Source organism: Onychomys torridus, chromosome 6 (assembly GCF_903995425.1).
Source record: "Onychomys torridus chromosome 6, mOncTor1.1, whole genome shotgun sequence".
Lineage (NCBI taxonomy): Eukaryota > Metazoa > Chordata > Mammalia > Rodentia > Cricetidae > Onychomys > Onychomys torridus.
The window spans coordinates 22,053,825-22,072,819 of NC_050448.1; the positions used below are offsets into that span (position 1 = coordinate 22,053,825).

General features: G+C 45.0%; 1 protein-coding gene across 4 annotated transcripts in view; it reads left to right on the forward strand.

Annotated features, from left to right (window-relative positions):
• The window catches only part of Jade1 (jade family PHD finger 1), a 55,504-nt gene that overhangs the window by 30,906 nt on the left and 5,603 nt on the right, over positions 1-18,995 (forward strand). For all 4 annotated transcript variants that reach the window (XM_036189299.1, XM_036189301.1, XM_036189302.1 and 1 more), the window contains 6 exons: positions 603-790; positions 3,663-3,874; positions 7,415-7,582; positions 8,694-8,810; positions 11,820-12,338; positions 17,406-17,523. In XM_036189299.1, coding sequence (XP_036045192.1) covers positions 603-790; positions 3,663-3,874; positions 7,415-7,582; positions 8,694-8,810; positions 11,820-12,338; positions 17,406-17,523 — 1,322 coding nt within the window. The remainder of the gene's footprint in view (positions 1-602; positions 791-3,662; positions 3,875-7,414; positions 7,583-8,693; positions 8,811-11,819; positions 12,339-17,405; positions 17,524-18,995) is intronic.

Genomic DNA, 18,995 nt, shown 5'->3' on the forward strand with positions numbered 1-18,995 from the left:
TGGTGAGCTTTTTGGTACTGTCCATCTTTTGGCTAGGGTGAAGCTGGAAAGCACTTCTCCGGGTGTTAACGGATTGTGAGAGCGTGGTAGAAGAATAGTTCTGGGGTCATATGTCATGGAGTATGGGCTCTGGCTCTTAGTTTTCGCTCAGTCTTTTTGGGAGTTGAGAGTTCAGAGGTGTCTCCTGTGGTCTGCAGCTTATAGCTGTTCTTGCCATCTCTGTTCCTGAGAACTCTGCTTAGCAAGGTCTGTCTGGTTCTGACAACTTCTGGGGGGAAGGATCATGCCTGATTAATGGAAAGGGATTTAGACACCAACTATGGAGATACCACAGGTTTTGGAGACATAGATGGTGGTAGGGTCGGGTCATGTGCTGGGGAGGAAGCAGCTTTCAAAGGCTGCGGCATCTGCTTCCATTCTGGTGCTGGGGCCTTTAAAGAGTCTAGCTGGGTGAGGGTGTTGTTGCTATCTGGGTTCATAGTCTTTATGAACATAGGGGTGGTCTGGGCTTGAGGATTGGAGGAGGAAGTTGTACCTGGTCTCTGAAACTTCTTGTACATGGCAGAAAGGGTAATCTGGCTACTTGTTTTCTTGTTAAACAGGGTTGTGTCTGAAGAGAAATCTCTCATGTTCATCAGGCCCAAGAAGTACATCGCATCATCTGGCTCTGAGCCTCCAGAGTTGGGCTATGTTGATCTCCGGACGCTGGCGGACAGTGTATGTCGCTATGACCTCAATGATATGGATGCTGCGTGGCTGGAACTAACCAATGAGGAATTTAAGGAGATGGGTGAGATTATGTGTTATTACATTAACTCACATTGAAGAAAGAGCTATGTCTGTCTGTAGTGACTCATATGAGTCCTGTGAGAGGTTGAAGCACACCCAGTCATAGAGTCCAGCTCTTTGGAGACCGTATTATCTGGCTTTGGGGCATGTGGTGAGATGCAGAGTCCACTGGGCTTGATCAGGAGTGGGCTGACGAAGGTGGCTCTATGGGGTGGAAGCCAGGCTTGTTTTGGCTGCAGCTACTGGATTCCTGGCCCACCTGCTCCCTCTTGTTGTTAGCTCTTTATACTCTTCTGGCTTTAGCCCAGACTTTGAAGGTCTCTCTCCTGGTTGGAGTGGCATTTCATGGTGTGGAGGCTGGGATGGTTCATAGGTCTCACATTGCAGCCTTTCTTTCCCAAGGTTGTTCTGAAGGTTTGTCTTGAATGTTTACCTTGACACCCTGTGGACTCAGTGTAAAAGTCTACCTTACTGTTGTGGAGGCAGGGGCGGGAAGTGATGGCATGGGCTATCTGTATTCCAGCACATAGTGAAGAGTCACGTGTGTTTTGCTTCAAAGGGCAAGCAAGGGCTGTTTGAAGTTTGTGTTCCCACGGAGCCTGCCTCAGCCTGGACTCTGATATCAGCTTGTCCTGATGTTGAGATCACCAGCCAGTGAATGGGACTGACTGGGATTGAGCTGGGAATGTTGGTATTTTCTACTTGTTAGTTATTAGACATGTTGACTGAGTAGATGTTCCTGCTCTTGTTCCCTGCTTTAAATATTAGTGGTCAGAACAGTAGCAAGCCTGGAGTCATTTTAGAATCTGTTTAGAACGCTCTGGGGAAATGGCATATTATGTGTAGTGTATATATCTGAGTGGTATATTATGTGTGGTATGTATATTTGGTATATTGTGTGTGGTATATAAATGAGTGGTATATTGTGTTGGATAGATGTCTGAATATTATATTATGTGTGGTATATATGTCTGAGTGGTCTATTATGTTTGGTTTATATATCTGAGTGTTATATTATATGTGGTATATAAATGAGTGGTATCTTGTATGTGGTATATATATCTGAGTGATCTATTATGTGTGGTATGTATCTGAGTGGTATAATTATGCCGTTGTAGAAGATTCAATTCTGTCTTTTGAGCTGGCCAAATGCCTTATACTGTCTGCATAAAACTGCTCAAAAGACAGTGTGAAGCATTTGACTGGCTGTAGCTGTCCATCTAGTCCAGGGTCCTATCCAAAGACTCGGCTGAAAGACTGGCTTGGCTGTGGTTTAAATGGTAAGAACTCACTTGGCTAGGGCATTGGGTAAGATAAGCTAACTTCACAGAATAAATCATTTCCTTTGATACGAATTGAACACCAGTTTAAAGATGTTTGTCTCAGCTGCTACTGACCTTTTTATTGGGTTCATTAGAAGGCAAAGAGAAGTTCGGTGTATCCACAAGTTAGGAGACACTGGGTGAACAGTGCCCTGTGAAAACATTTCATAATTTTAATTAGTTGCCTACCACTATATGTCCTTAGTATGTTCTCTCTTAAAGAAAAGATTGGTCTGTGTGTGTGCACATGTGAGTATATAGGTGTGAGTGCGTGTGGGTGCTTCTTATGGGTTCAGAAGAGGGTGTTGGATCCCGTGGAGTAGGAGTTCCAGGTGGTTGTGAACTACCCTACGTTGGTTCGAGTACTGAACTCAGGTTCTCTGAAAGAACAGCAAGTGCTCTTAACTGCTTTCCAGCTCATCTCCGAAGTTTTAAAACGTGGGAATGTGACAGTTTTAATTTTTCTAAGAGTGCATGTAAGTTATAGGCTCTACTTTCATTCCCCTACCTTTAAGTCTGTCCCCACCCCCTTCCAGGTCTCCTACTATGTTTCTCGCTGGCCTGAGACTCACTCGTTAAGGAGTTCTTGTATTACAGGCCTGAGCACCATGCCTGACTCCTGAGTATTTCTTTAGCCCTCCTTTCTTTACAAATAATTTCACTATAGGCAATTTGGAGAGCCTCTGCAGATCGAAGAAAATAGCTCTTTCCTACCACTGAGGCCACAGTGACTACTTTTATATTTTTTTTTTTCTTTTTTACAAGGCTTTATTTTAATTACATGTATGTGTCTGTGTGGGTATGTGCAGGTGCCAGGATAGGTCAGAAGAGGGTTTCAGGTCTCTTGGGTCTGGAGTTAGAAACAGGTAGTTGTGGGCCACCTGACATGGGCGCTGGGAATCTCGCTCAAGCCCTTTGCCGTAGCAGCTCTGACCACTGAGCCATCCCCTAACTTCCTCCACATGTTTGATGGTTCTTGGAGAAGTGAGTTGTATTTCATTTGACTCCTAGTGGACTGGATTCTTTGCTCCAGACATTTCCTCCTGTTTGCCTTTCATGGATCTGATTATGCATTTCAGCTTGGTGAATTCCAAGTGGAGAGGAATAAGCCAGTTAAAGACATTTGGATGTTTTCTGTGAAATCTGCTTCAGGGCACTGTTTTAAGCAGCAAGAAAGAAAATTAAAAACAAAACAAAATAAAAACCCAAAAACCAAAACAAAACCCAAACACCATAATATATGGTCCTGGCTTTCTAAGTTAAATTAGTGTCATAGCAACAATGGTGCATTTTACAGTGTGTGTATTTATATCTTAGAATGCCTCAGAGATTGTTTTCAGTTTTTGCTTCTTTATTCTGTCTTCCAAAAGGAACAAACTGTAATGGAGGTGTTTGTCTGTGGGTTGGTCTGAGTCACTGGATGGAAATTTCTCTGGCACTCAGATTTTCTTTTATTTATGTTTTATTTAGGAGTTTAAACACGCCAGTGCTGTTTCATTACAATAATTGTTAATGCGCACTTACTCAAGTGTCTGTGATGTTTTCCTTCAGGGATGCCTGAGCTAGATGAGTACACCATGGAAAGGGTCTTGGAGGAATTTGAACAGCGATGCTATGATAATATGAATCATGCCATAGAGACCGAAGAGGGCTTGGGGATTGAATACGATGAAGATGTTGTCTGTGATGTCTGCCAGTCACCTGATGGCGAGGATGGCAATGAGATGGTATTCTGTGACAAATGTAACATCTGTGTGCACCAGGTAAATGGGGTAGCAAAGCCCAGAAAGAAGTAGCCTGGGGTTCTGGGATGAGTCTGTCAGCCAGCCTGTGCTTTCTGGAGCCCAGGATGCTTCCCATTGGGGCCACACCCTCACAGTTGTGGTTTAGGAATGTCTTACTGCTGAACCCAATCTCAGAGGATAGTTCTTTACCTTTACAACCCGACGGCACTGGGATCCAAGTGGGAACACTGAAGAACAAATCCTGGAGAAGGTGGATAAATGCTACATAGTTTCCTGAGTACCACAAATGGGCTGACTCAACACAGCGGAAGCTGGAACATGCAGTTTTGTTCTTCCTTGTCTCCTCTTGGCTTATGGTGGCTTCTTGTCAGTCTGTGGTGTTCTGGGCTTGAGTACCTCGAGTACTCATGCTGTATTCCCTATGTGGCCGTGTCTTCAGGGGTTACCTTCTTAGGTCGCCCCTAGTCCTCTTGGATTAGGTGCGTGTCCAAAACATGCAGTATCATTCTAAGTAATTCCATGTCCAGTGACTGTTCTAAAGGTCACTTTTCAGGTGGTGGTGGAGACTTCCACATGTCTTTGCGGGATATAGGGTAGTCTATAGCCTTAATATGTGTTTACGTATAAACTTAGCTAGTGAAGGAGGGTCAGGCACCCCTTTTATTTTTCATTTTAGATTTTGTTTGATTTTATGTGTATGGATGGTTTGCCTACATGTTATATCGTGCATCACATGCATCCCTGGTGCTCACAGAGGTCAGAAGAGTGCATCAGGTCTCCTGGAACTGGAGTTAATAGATGATTTAAGACACTGTGTGGGTGCTGGGAACTGAACCTGGGTCCTCTATATGAGCAGCAATGCTCCTAATGGCTGAGCCATCTTTAACTCCAAGAATGCCTTTGCTTGAGCATTATTTTAAGGTGGCAGTAGAATATGGTGGCGGCTTGTTCTTGGCCCTCCTTCCTGTGAAGGTGGGCACTGGGTCATTTAGAAAGTTTAATCACAGATGTAGGGCCTCTTACCTCTCATTTCACTTAAGGGATTTATTATTAGTATTAATTTACCTTTTTTTTGTGTGTATATCTGTATGAGTGAATGAATGTCTGAGGGAGCCCTAAGAGTAAGTCAAAGACAGTCCCTGGAGCTGGGGTTACAGGTTGTGAGCTGCTGTGAGCCAAACATGGACTCTCTGGAAGAGCAGCAAGTGTTTTTACATGAGCTGTCTCTCCAGTTTCTTATTTAACTTCTAGTATGGTAATGAAGGGGTGTGGATTTGTGTGGGGACAATGTACGTTGATGACCTAGACGGGTGTCCTGAAGTAGTTTTCTCTGAGGCCATTGGTGATGCTGAAACTTAAAAGTAAACTTAGAAAAAGTACAAGAGTGGCGTGGGTGACCTCTGAACTTTGCTTTTGTTTTGTTTTGCTTTTTTGAGATGGGGTTTCTCTGTGTACCTCTGACTGTCCTGTAACTCACTCTGTAGCCCAGGCTGGCCTTGAACTCACAGAGATCTACCTGCCTCTGCTTCCTATGTGCTGGGATTAAAGGCATGTGCTATTACCACCCAGCTGAACTTAGTTTTTTATTGTTGTTCTTTGAAATAAGCCCCGGCTAGTCTGGAGTTCATTGTATAGACCGATGTAGCCTCTGACTGAGACAATCCTCCTGCCTCTGCCTCATGAGTGCTGAGATCGCACACACACATGCTTACTTCTTGATGATCCTTTCTAGATCTGCCTTCTACAAAACCGAAGACTTCACCAGCTATGGCCTCAGCTCATCTTCAGAGGAATCTTAAGACCATAAATGCTTTGCTTTAGTCCATTTTGTGTCTCTGGACTTTGAAATGGTCCAAGGAGTGTCTTCTTGGCCTTTGGAGTCCCTGTGGCGGTGGTGTGTTAGGATGGGAGGCCATGTGGTCACCATTGTTGCTGGTGCTTCTCATTGTCCTGGTGACCATGCAGTCCGCTGACATTTGCTCTGTTACAAGATTTCTGCTGGAAATGGGAGTTGTGCTCTGTGCTTTACAAGCGTAAGCTGACGTCAGGGCTGCCTGCCAGTGCCTTAGCATGGAGGTGGCAGAGTTGGCCCTGGTACTCGGGCTTTAGTTTCTTTGCTCTTGACACACTTAATGTTCACTTCATTTTTCTTTTGGTGAAATCCTTCAGGATTTGTCTTTAAGGCATACTTAATTAGTGTAGATATGCCTTTCCAGTAAATGAAATTCTCTCTTCAAAGGCAACTCTAGACTGCCTGATGCAGACAGAGCCTTATGTTTGAAGCCTTCAGAGTACTGTTTAGATCTGCTAACAGAATCTCTTTTTGCGTAGACTGTTGACAGCGGCTTGTTCCCGGGCCTGCCGGTGCTCTCAGGCCCGGTATTAGTGTTCTTTTGCTGTGCTCAGCTCTTCCCTGTGGTTTCCTTGCTTGTGTCCTGGGCTTTAAGATTTCATGGCGGTTGTACTTTTTCTGTCTGGAGAAATAGAGCCACGTTCCTGTGACTTGCCATCCTGACTTGCAGGTCATTTAAGGATACGGTTGTGTTTTACAGTTCGGGTTTTAAAGGGCTCTCTGAATGCACTCCTGTACCACTGTGGTTTGTTTCTCCACTCTGCTCAGTGAAACATTTGCTTTTTCTCTCTTCAAGCCAGCATAATGACTTGAGTTGTAAAAGCCTTGATTTCCGCAGTTGGTGCTGTCTTGTGTAATTTTGCCAACTTGTGCAAAACAGGCTTTGTTTTAAACATCAGCTGAAGAAAGCAAGTCCTCATTTTGAAGTGTCTTGTTTTCCCGTGGCTGTTTGTTCACGTGGACAGTGCTGGACTCCAGTTGGTGGAATGTGTCCAGCTTGGGCGGCAAAGCTCCTCAGGTGGTTTCTCAACTGCTGTCACTTCAGCAGTCCCATGAGTCTTCAGTGCCTTGTCCCCCCCCGCCCCCCCCCCCCCCCTATATCATGCCCATCACGAAGGTAGACAGGTCTAGTGTCCCCTCTCTTGCAGCCAGGTTGGAGCATGCTGCTCAGTGGTTGGAACTTCATGTGGATGGGTCTCTTCTGCACCACTGGTGACTTTAGAATCTTCCTTTTCAAGTGTTTGGGACTCGCTGTGCTCAGTAAGCATGCGGCTTGTCTTCAGAGCTCAGGCATGTGGGTGCTAAGAGGGGGACTGGCATATTTCCTCGGGTTAGGATCACAGTTAGGTGGACATGGGCATGTCTCCTTTAGAGGTGGGTCTGTGGAAATCTTTCTCAGTGGTTTTTAAATTAATTAATTAATAGGGCTCAGCCATAAGAACACTGGCTGCTCTGCCAGAGCACAAAGGCTTGATACCTAGAACCCACTTGACAGCTTATAATCGGCTATAACTCAAGTTTCAGGGGATCCAGTACCCTCTTCTGGCCTCTGCAGGCACTGATAATGTGGTGCACAGTTATATATATACAGGCAAAGACATACACACATAAGTAAACAAACAGTAAGTAAATAAGTAAACAATCATCAAATAGGAAATAAAGTCTTTTCTCTTTTCCTTCCCTGGTGATATGCTGTGGCCTTACAGGCTTGCTATGGAATCCTCAAGGTGCCAGAGGGCAGTTGGCTATGTCGGACATGTGCCCTGGGGGTTCAGCCAAAATGTTTGCTATGTCCCAAGAAAGGAGGAGCTATGAAGCCCACTCGCAGCGGAACCAAGTGGGTCCACGTCAGCTGTGCCCTGTGGATCCCTGAGGTAAGCCTGTTTCCTAATAGCAGGTTAGTTGAGACGGCCCTGGTTTTCAGCTGCAAGTGTGCAGGTGGATGGGAGTGATCATAGACAGCAGGAGAGCCGCCAGATCCTACACAGCTGTGTCCCCAAACTGCTCCTGAGCAGTGCCACCACCTCATCACTGTGCAGGTCTGTAGAAGGACTGCCAGGAGGCAGCAGTGGCTTGGGCTACAAGTTAGTGGTGTCCAAAATCACCCACCAGTCATTTTTTGGGAACCCTTGCATGGCTGACACCACTCACAGGGCCAGGCCTGGCACCTTCACAGCTATGTCCCGAGGATGGCCAGGCTATTGTCTCTGCCAATCTGTGTTTGTGGCAAACTACATGTACAGTTCCGCACTGCTCTGGGTCACACGTCTGTGAGTACATGTGCAGTACCACAGTGCTCTGCGTCATACGTCTCTGAGTTTTATTTAAATTCTTACTCAGTCTCAACCTTGTTAATTTCAGATCTGGTCAATTTATTTCCATCCCCAGACCTTAACTAATTTAATTTGCATGGCTTGCGATGAGAATATCATTTGTGATTCAAATCCCAGTATTTTTGGTATGTGATTTGGTGTGTGTGTTTTTTTGTTTCTGTTTTTGTTTTTGTTTTTTTGTTTTTTCCCTCCAGAGGAAAACTGATTTACATTGAGGTTTCACTGGTTCAGTATTAACCAGTTTGCAATTCAGCAATCCAGACTGAACTGGGACAATACCATATTTAACTTGGTAGATTTTTACTTTTAATGTAGTTATATGTTCTGGTGGAATACGATTAAGTATAGTTTATCTATATGCTCACTCCAGGATTTAAATACATTTATGATGGGGCTTTTTAGTCTTGACAAATTCTTGTCAATCTAGAGGTTCGGTACACTGTGTTATAATAAGACAGGTGTCTTTGCCATCAGACACTTGAAAGAAGTAGAAACTCAGAGATGAGTTTTATAGACTGGCATGCTGGTGTCAGATGAGGTTGAACTCTGGGTTCTCCTGCTGCTAGTCCAGAGATGGGCCCTGGGACTGCCCTTAGGTCTTGTTAGGATCTGATGAACTGTTTCATCCTCATCTTCTATTTTGGATCTCTAGGTAAGCATTGGCAGCCCGGAGAAGATGGAGCCCATCACAAAGGTGTCTCACATCCCCAGCAGTCGGTGGGCACTCGTGTGTAGCCTCTGCAATGAGAAGTTTGGGGCTTCCATACAGGTAATAATAGCTCAGCAGGAATGGCTTTGTTCTCCTCCACTGAGTGGTAGGGAGCAGGAGGTGGGGTAGGGCAGGCTGACCTTTACACATCATGGGTTGGTTAGGAGAGAGGAGCTTTTCTGGAAATCCACCCAGGTGTGGAGGCAGTTCCAGTTCGCCTGCCATAAGCCTAGTGTCCACTTCTTTCCACAAGCGGCCATTCCTGGTAAGAACCGGGTTTTAGATGCTCCTTAGCTGTGGAACTTGGAGAGTTGCCTACCTTCCTACATTACCCCACACAGACCCAGAAGTCCTCTGGACTGCCTCCTGGGGATGATGCCAGTAGCTGAGATGTTAGGCAGGCCTATGCTTTTACACTGAGAAATGAGTCTTGGAGCCCTGGCTGGGTAGAGGGCTGCTGCCCTGGGTGCTGTTTGTGCGAAGGATTACCTGATCTGAATACAGTCTGGACTACTGAGAGCCTGCCTGCATGTAAAAATGCTGACTGCATTTGCATGTTCAGGTACATTTAAGTGCAGGAAATCATGAGGTTGGTGGGATTCAGGAGAAAATGGATTCTGTGCTGTCTGTGTCTTCATATTGTCTGAAACTCTTGAGTAATCTTATGGGACTCATTGATATCTAGTCAGTTATGATTTGAGGCCTGGAATGCTGTGTGTGGCTGAGGTTTCAAAGGTGAAGCCTGAGTCTTCCTGTGGGATGCATCATATGCATCAGATACCCCCCCCCCCACATCTGGTGGAATCTGGGGGACATAAACATCTGGGCAGCTTCTGATGCAGAGAATCAGCGAATACAGCAGGTGCAGACATGAACTTGACGTGTGGTCCTGGCTTTTTTTTTTTTTTTTTTTTTTTTTTTTTTTTTACAAATTTTTAAACATTACTTCATTTGGCAGAATATGTTATATTTTGGCTGATCAGTGATTCTTTGAGTAAGGTACCCAAACCACAAATTGATGGTATATATTCTTTTCCATTTTTAAAACAAGTCCAAAGTGGTTTTACTCTTCTTTTCACTATTACTGTTTCTACTGCTATTCAGGCATCCAAAAACATTGATAGAAATATCAGGGCTGGCATAGGGCAGCTGAGGGGATCTGGCTTCAGGACTTTAAAGTAAGTTAGTTGTTTTTTTTTTTTTTTTTTTTTGTCTTCTGTATATCAGTAGATATACAGAACTAAAATGATAAAGCCTCTGGCTGAGGTTTGGGTAGGGCAAAAAGAATAGAGGAGAGGTCAGAAAGGACTTGAGTGCTTGTGCATTTGTATGGCGCACATGCACACACATTTGCTTGTGGCATAGCAGGGGAAATGGCTGTCCCCATGCCCGTGTTAACTGCTCCGAGCACACCAACCGTGCTCCGTAATTGACGTTTCATGGGAGGCAGATGGGAGCCTTGTTCTCTTCACGGAGAGACAATATAATGACTTTCCTATTGCCATTGACCTCTTTTCCCAGAGTATTCATTTGAAGAAGGGGCCAAGGAAGGCTGATGACTTCTCATATCTTCACAAAATAGATTTTTATTAAAAGAATTCCTCTCCGGAATGTCTGCAGCTGGGAAGACTCTGGTTTATGTTTCTGTAACATCTGTTTGCTGAGTCAACCTGAATAGGAAACCCCAGAGGAAGGCCATTTGGCGTCTTTTCAAAGTCCTGTATAAATACTCTGCTGCAGCTCATTTCTCTTGAAGGTTCGAATGCCTGGGTTAAGTGTAGTTTAAGCCAAACACAGATTGTGTCTCAGTCATCTGTTCCCACTTTGACTTCCCACTCAGCTTCGTGCTGCTGGGGAGAAGTAGTGTCTCTTCCTGATAGTGGCCAGGTGTGTCTGTGTGTGTGTTCTGCCACCAAAGCTGATTGCACGTTTCTTGTAGTGGAGGTTATTTATAAAGGTACAGACTTAATCTTAGTGCATCTGTTTTAGGTGAGTGGAATTGGGGGTGGTGAAGGGGCTGGATTTTATAGTAAAGGATTAGATTGTGGCTGGCACTGGGCTGTACCTTGAATGCTGAAATGATGAGGGGAAAATCCAGCTCCAGTTCCTACTCTCTGTGGTTATGTGATGCAGGGTCTGTTGAAGAAGTTTAATTAAGCTTCTCAGCTGTCCCAGAGCACAAGCTCCTTGGTTGTCTGTGCAGCCCTGGCATGCCCCAGGGATCCCTTGGCCTCACACAATACAGTTGCTTTTACAGGAACTGGCTTCAGCCTCCGAGAGGTACCTCTTTCTAGGGATTTGCTCAGTAAGATCAGACGGGAGAAGTTAATCACTTTGCTCCTGCTGGCCAGAGGCTTGTGTCTGGATCAAAGGCACTAAATTGTAGCCCTGTGCAGGCGGGGAGGGAGCAGGGTGTTCAGTGCATCTTGATGAGGCCTGGCTGCTGTGCTGACTTCCCTGGGGCCCACAGGAAGGGAGCCTCTGATGCCTGGGTGATTCTGCACTAGCAGGGAACTTTTCTCCATCCTTCCTGAGTTGGCTTCTTGTCTGCTAGTCTGCCTTCCTCTGGTGTGATCCTGGATGCTGCTTCCAGGAAGTCTGCTTGTATTTACCTGAGTTGGGACCTTTCCAGCTGGGGGTTGTACTGAGGATTCATTCTTTTAAAACTTACCAGGAAAGTGTGTGCTGAGAAGATTCCTGTTCTCATTTTTTATAAAACTATGTGAGCTCAAGTCTTTGAGAATTAGATTACTGCCTCAGAGTGTACTCTGCACATAGAGCACATATCTTTTGAGGACTGTACCACCCTCACCTACAGGGGCCAGTTGTACACCATGCCCAGCCCTGAGATTTTAGTGCTGTGACTGTTTGAAGCAAGCTATAGTTGAGGCTCTGAAAGTTTTACCTGCATTGTGCATTGTTCCCCACCATCCCTGGCCGTCTCTTCCCTCTTCATCCTTGTCAAGCTTTTCTGTCACAGTGAGTGTGCCTTTGTCATCCTGTGGGGCGGCCAGCACTAGGGACTCTTGGTGCTGCTGCTCCGTAACAGTCTTTGTGTGTTCTTTGCAGTGCTCTGTGAAGAACTGCCGGACAGCCTTCCATGTGACCTGTGCTTTTGACCGTGGCCTGGAGATGAAGACGATTTTGGCCGAGAATGATGAAGTCAAATTCAAGTCCTACTGCCCGAAGCACAGCTCACACAGGAAACCCGAGGAGAGCCTGGGTGAGGGGGCTGCACAGAACGGGGCCCCTGAGTGTTCTCCTGGGAGCCCTCTGGAGCCCTTTGCCAGTCTGGAGCAGAATAGAGAGGAGGCCCACCGGGTGAGTGTTCGCAAGCAGAAGCTCCAGCAGCTGGAGGATGAGTTCTACACCTTTGTCAACCTGCTGGATGTGGCCAGGGCCCTGCGGCTGCCTGAGGAAGTAGTGGATTTCCTGTACCAGTACTGGAAGCTGAAGAGGAAGGTCAACTTCAACAAGCCCCTCATCACCCCAAAGAAAGATGAAGAGGACAATCTAGCCAAGCGGGAGCAGGACGTCTTGTTTAGGAGGCTGCGGCTGTTCACGCACCTGCGGCAGGACCTGGAGAGGGTAATGATTGACACTGACACCTTATAACGACTTAGAGAAGAAGACGTAAAGAGGCGAGCACTTGCCCAGAGCAAGAGATGGTAGCCAGTCATTACTCTCAGATTCTTGTACACACTACAGCATGAGGTCGTGTTGGTTAAATATATTTATGGGCTGGTAAACTCACTGCAGTGTGCAAGTCTGCCAGTGTGGGAGCTGCTTTGTGATTATTTTTCTTTACACACTTTCCCATTAATCTTTACTGTTCTGCAAGATCAGATGGGGCATACTCCCTATCCCCTGCTCCCCCATCATTGTAGAGCTGGAGGGAATTGAGCACCAGGAACACGACCAAAGGGTTGACTCACTATTGTTTACAGCCAAATTTTGAGAGCTGGGATGTGTCTGACTTGTGGGGGAGGGGGCAGCAGTAGGGGAATTTCTTGTTCAACTTGGGGAGACATTTCCTAGGGGCTGATGGCTGATGAAGGGCTCATCAGAGCTAAGCACTGCCTCCCACCGGCCCATCTTTGCTTCTAGGCTAATTCACAGGGGCATTCCCAGCTCTGTTGCAGAGCAGAGCAGGCTTTGGGTGCTGATGTGTGTGCATGGACTTCTGCACACACCTGTTACAGAAGACACTCTTGACAGTGAGGTGCTAAGTCATCACAGAGGTTGTGTACATACAGTGTGTGTGTGCTTGTGTGTGCGTGCATCCCTGCCCGGGTTATGTATGCGCGTGCGTGCGTGCGTGCGTGTGTGTGATTCCTGGTGCACAGGGCCATTGGGTCTGTCTGTGGAGTCCTTAGCAGTCTTAGTACACTACATACATATACACAGACCTACATGTTTATCACACTACTGGGTTGCTGATTAAATGGCTGTTGGCTGCCTGGAGCCTCAGCTGCCGGCACTTCCTCAGCTGTTTGCTGCTTGGTGCCTCCCCCACTCTCCATTACCTCTGGAGGCCCAGTTTGGACCTCTCTTCCTGCTACAGGAATAATTAGGAGTGGACTGCCCTCCCCAGGGTCTCCAGCTCCCTTAGGTAGTTTTGACTGAGGCTTACTAATTGGGGATGTTTCTTCAGCACCTCTCACACCTACTCCCCTGACTGCTAGCTACCTATTAAATTCATTAGTGTGGCAGAGATGGGATGCAAGTTTTCTGGCCTGAAGCAGCCTGGGCTGAAAGGCACCCAAGTGGCCTGAAACAGTTAATGCTTATCTCCCTCAAGCCCCTCACTTATTAGAGAGGAGTGATTCATCACCTGCTCGGCAAGAGAATCTGACTCATAGATGATTTGAAATGAGAGTGTAGACAGGGCAGGAATAGACTGCAGATGTGCTTTAGCCAAAAGGATCAGTTCTCACAGAGGCCTCTATCACCTTATTAGAGATGGGGTAGTTGTGAAAATAGTGTTAAGTGCTCATTAGAGGCCCTTTTAGTACACCATCTAATGCTGGCTTCTTGTGATGTCCCTTTCTAGACCATATTAGGATTCTGGGTAAGGTGGCTGGTGTCAGGCTAAGGGGAGGCAGGAGCAGGTTGGTGAGGCTCTCCTACGCCCCCTGGTGGTTAGTGCAAAGAACATTTGTGGTACGTTACTGTGAAAGGGTTCAGGTTCAGGGTAAATGGGTTTTATGGAGAGAAGCTGCCATCCTAACCCAACAACTGCTATAATTGGGGTGCATGGAGTCAGATAGTCCTTGGGAGAAGTCTCATGTTTTGACTTGTGTTTGTTTCACAATCACCACAGAATAAAAGTGTAGAAAATGCTTGTGGTGTACTAACTCTCTTTCTGTATTTAAGTTACGGAGATTAACATACACTTATAATTAAATTCTGAACTTTTTTTGGAGTCGTCATTTTGCTTCTAAGTAGAATAATGGCTACGATGTATAAGGGAATAAATCAGGATTTGTGCGCGCGCGTGTGTATGTGTGTGTGGGTGGCATTACTTAACATTTATTATTAAAAAGTCTAAAGTTTTAATGAATTCAGTGTCAGTTGAAAAGGGTTTATTTATAATGAAAAGCTATGTTTTCCTCATCTGCTGTGAGGACTGTCTGCAAACGCTGAAGTCTGTGCCAGGCCCAGGACAGTTGTATAGTGCTTTGCAATTATAAACAAGTGTATCAGCCAAAGGCTCATCAGGGCAGGCATGACAAAGGAAAAATCCAACGTTACAATGAACGTGTTTTCTCAGTAAGTCAGTGATCTGCCTGTTTATGCAGTATCAGTACACGACAGGCACTCAAGAACCAGTTAACCCAGGTGACTGGAATCGAGGCATGTGGTCCTTCCTGAACTAACAAGTGAGTAGCATTCATTAGAAATGCAGGTGACTCAGTGACAATGGTTAATTGCTCTTTCTGTCAAATAAACACCTCAGGGGCCTTGCACACCTGGGTACCAATTCTGGACCAGAAAGTTAGATGACAGGAATGGATATCAGAAGGCACTACAAAGAGAAGATGGCTGTGATGTGATGAATGGGACTTCAAGTTCCCAAGGCTGCCACCTCATGCCTAAAGGATTCCTGACCACCTAATTAGCTCAGAAATTGAGTACTACTAGTTCAGATAAAGACATCCTCCCTCTGCACTCTTTGTAGTTGTATGGAAAGGTGCCAAGTCCTGGGGGACAGTCATACATTTGTCACTTAGTGGAATGGAACTTTTTGAAAACCCAGTTGAGACCACAGTTGTCCCCTGAACAAAATGCATATAAGGCATGGTGTGGCAAACATTGCTTAGAGTTCAGAAAACACACTGCAGCTATTCCAGGCTGTTAGGCCAGTAGTTCTCAGGATGCAGTCCCTGATGCAACAGGAACATTCTGGAAACTTAAAAGTGCAAAGTGGAATCAGGTATCATCAGCATTATTTGTCTGTTAACTTGCTAGAGTGGGAAAGTGTGACTTGGATTTAGCCTGATGTCAGGGTCATGAAGTGTTGGGTTTGAATTCCAGCTGCTAGCAGCTGAGGGGAGGTGAATTGGGGATGTTTGGTTGAGTGGGATCAGTTCAGTTCTCTGAGCAAAGGCCATGAGTAGATTCCTGCCAAGAATGCTTTTTTTGGGGGGGGGGAGCTACTTTGGGGTGCCCAGCTCTACAGTGGTCAGAGCTGGATCAATTAGGCCTTCTTATCCCAGCTGGAAAACATGGCTTTTTTGCTTTGTGGGTTTATTAAGAAGCTCCTTATCTGAGGTCACTGAGTTTTTCTAACTTAGAGGCCATGGTAGAGTCTTCCCTAGCATACAAGCTACAAAAGTTGAGATCTCCTGATTTCTCTACTTTTATTTTCCTGGATCAAGAGTTTGAGATGTGTCTGCATTCCATCTGAGTTGAATATGAGCATAAACTAGAATGTCCATTTCATGTTTCCAAAAATCAGATTCATCTTTATGTAAAAGCTGTCTTATGTGTACTGTCCAAAGTTTTGAATTTGAGATGAGGATTTAGATTTGATTTTTTTTTTTTTAATTTTAATTTTCTACACATAATCGCATCTGGGTGGAATAGGACTTAATCAAAGAGAATGAATAGCCTGTTAGTCATTTCTAGCCCCATGCTGGTTAAGTCTTCTCTAAAGAACACCTACTTCCTTGCCTGGGATTGTGGCTGTCAGAGTTAGCTAGGCCCAGTGATGTTATATTTAACTTACACAAGGAGAGTGAGTTCCTTCTTAATTTTTTAATCAAAGCCTATTTTTAACGGCATTAATATTGTAAATGATTAATGTAGAACTAGACACAGAAAGACCCTGCTAGTGAATCTATCAGGGCCAGCAATGCCTGGTAGTGTTTCCCTTCCTGTCTCATGTCCTCATGTAAACTAGACTGCCTTGAACACAATCCTCTAAATTGGGAGGATTTAGAAAGGTCTGAAGACTGAGCCCTGGTGGTGGCAGGGTATCTGCATAAGTTAGTGTGCAAAATGGCATGGCTTGTGCCAGAGAAGCAGCCTGTGACTTTTGTACTTGGATTTACAGTATGGTAGAAAGATACTGCTCAGAAGGATGTATTTTTAGGGTGCCATTGATCATAAAAGGCATGTAGTCATTTTTCACTTCTGCCATTGAGGTTGTTGAGGTTTTTTATGGGCATCTTCCTGAAAAGGTGCAGCTATTCAGTGGTGGGGTGGAGCTGACATTTTGTCTTTAGGCCCATGTAACCTAGTCACTTTGTTTTTTTGAGACGGTTTCTCTGTGTAGACCAGGCTGTCCTCGAACTCACAGAGATCACCTGCTTCTGCCTCCTGAGTGCTGGGATTAATGGCATGCGCCACCACCAGGCCAATCTAGTCAAGAGACTTTAGAACCAAGGGATCAATTACTTAATTCTTTAGTTTTGTATTTAGTGATGACAGGTGGTTTTAAGAGTAGGGAATATTGATTATGGAATCACTAGTGGATGTGTACATGATGTGAAGCAGTCATATATCAGACATGAGTGGGGACTCTTAGCACTTGGTCTTTCAGTTACAAATGAACTAGACTGAGGTTAGTAGCAGCTGTAAGCTGATGACCCATAGATTCATAGATTGGTTGGGGATGCTGGGGCAGTCCCCAGGCATTTGCATACCCCTCTCGAATACACTGCATTGCTGGTCTGGCTTTGCAAAGTTGCATCCAGTAGACCAAGCAGTTCATCCGATCTTCCAGAGCGCCTTGTGCAAGGGGTTCTTCTTATGCCAGTGGCCTGGAAGCTGCTTGATGAAAGTGTGTGGGGAGGTTGCTTCTGAACTCCTCTAAATCCACTAACAGTAAGATTTCAGGGATGGCACTGTTGGATGGTAAGCAGAGCTCTTGGGCACAAGGTAGCAAGTCCTGAGTAAAGAGTGGAGACTGGTTGGGAGGACTGGGACTCTATGTTCTCCTCAGGGTTACTCCGTGGCTGCTGCAGACACCGAGGGAATAAACAAACAGAATCCTTCTTGTGGCAGGGTCAAATGCTTAAAGCACCATTTGATTTCAAATGTCTGTCAAGGTCCTAGCAGGGCCAGTATGTCTCAGGTAAAGGAAAACTGAAAGCACTGAAGTATCATTACTATATTGCTCACTTAGAATCTTTATTCTCTACGTTCTAGGTTCGGAACCTCACTTACATGGTGACCCGCAGGGAAAAGATTAAACGATCTGTGTGCAAAGTCCAGGAACAGATTTTCAGTCTTTACACTAAGCTCTTGGAGCAAGAAAGAGTTTCAGGTATGCATTAAGCCCTAGAAGGGCAAAATGTAGGGCAGGGGTTTGTAGCCTCAACGCTGCTATTGAGGGAAAACAGTTGCTCTTTCATCTGTTCTGTAGAAAGTTTAAGTAGTATAGCTGTTCATATTTAAGGAACACCTTTAAACATTACAGGGAAAGAGCTGAATTTGGCCTTAAATAGGGTTTGAGATCTATCGCATCTCCCTGCTGACCAAATAGAAGCAAGCTGTAAACCTTACTTCTCTCTCCAATTTCCTTATGTAAAGTGGGGATGCTATCTCAAGCTACCTCTTTAAGTATCAGTAAATTAAAATGAAAGTGAGAGCACATTGCAGTGCTCTTGATAGAAAACATGGGGACAGCTACCAAGGCATGCATTCTCTAGCCTTTGGATCGACCTAACATGTAAATAGATGGTAAGATTCCTTACTCACCACAGACACTCATTTCATAACACTTATGGTGGACTTCCGAAGCTATAAATGTAATTTGGAGTGTGCCGAAATTTATTTCTTCTTCTATTTACATTGTTCTGGCCAGCGAAAAAGGAAGATAAATGCTTCCTCTACCAGAGAGTAGCTGAGTTACTTGGAGACCATGTGTAATGCTGGGCAAGTGTTTCACTCTGGGATTCATTTGCTCTTAATTAATCTGGTGTAGAATAAGGACCTCTAAAGTGTGTTTTTAGCACCAGTGTTCTATGATGGCAAGCCCCAAGAAGTACGTAATGTAAGAGTTTCATGGAGGAACTCTGTCCTGGGAACTTGCTCAACACAAAGACCTGAGTCAGGGGCAGGTGGGTTTGGGGCTGGCCTTCAATGGCACCTTGGACTGCCCTTTAAAGTCAAAGCAACAGCACACTTGACACTGGTTGTGTGCTGAGTTTTGCTCATGATTTTGTGGTCTTTTCTATAGATAATTATGGAATACAAACAACATATATGTTGTTCAAAACTGCTGAAATCCAAACTCTGCCTTAGAATTAGATACATGTGACTAGAGATAACTTGGTTAGCTGAACACAGAAAAGACCAAGGGGAATTTTCAATGATATTCTTAGTAACATTAACTTAGATGTGTTCTTGCTAAGATTAAATATTTTCCAGAGAGATCAAATGTCTTTCATTATTTGGAACTTGAACTTCAGCTACAAAACTTCGAATATAAGGTTTTCAAAGTATCGCTTCATAGGTCAAAGTAGTGCAGTTTAGATCTTTTATGGTTACCCTCTGTCTCTTCATCCTTCCATTGGAAGCTGCTGTTACCTGGGGTGGTTAATGTAGTGTAAGTGTAGAGTTCTGCCAGCTGAAGCTTTTGGTACTTGAGGTGGATTCAGTGATTGATTACCCATAAAGGATGATTTTTGTGTGGCTGGAAAGGAGCCATTTTTTAATGGGTATCACAAGCAGCCTCTTGCCTCAGAGCTGAGGTTTTGTACTTGGGTGAGTGAATGAAATTTCCTTCACAAGGGT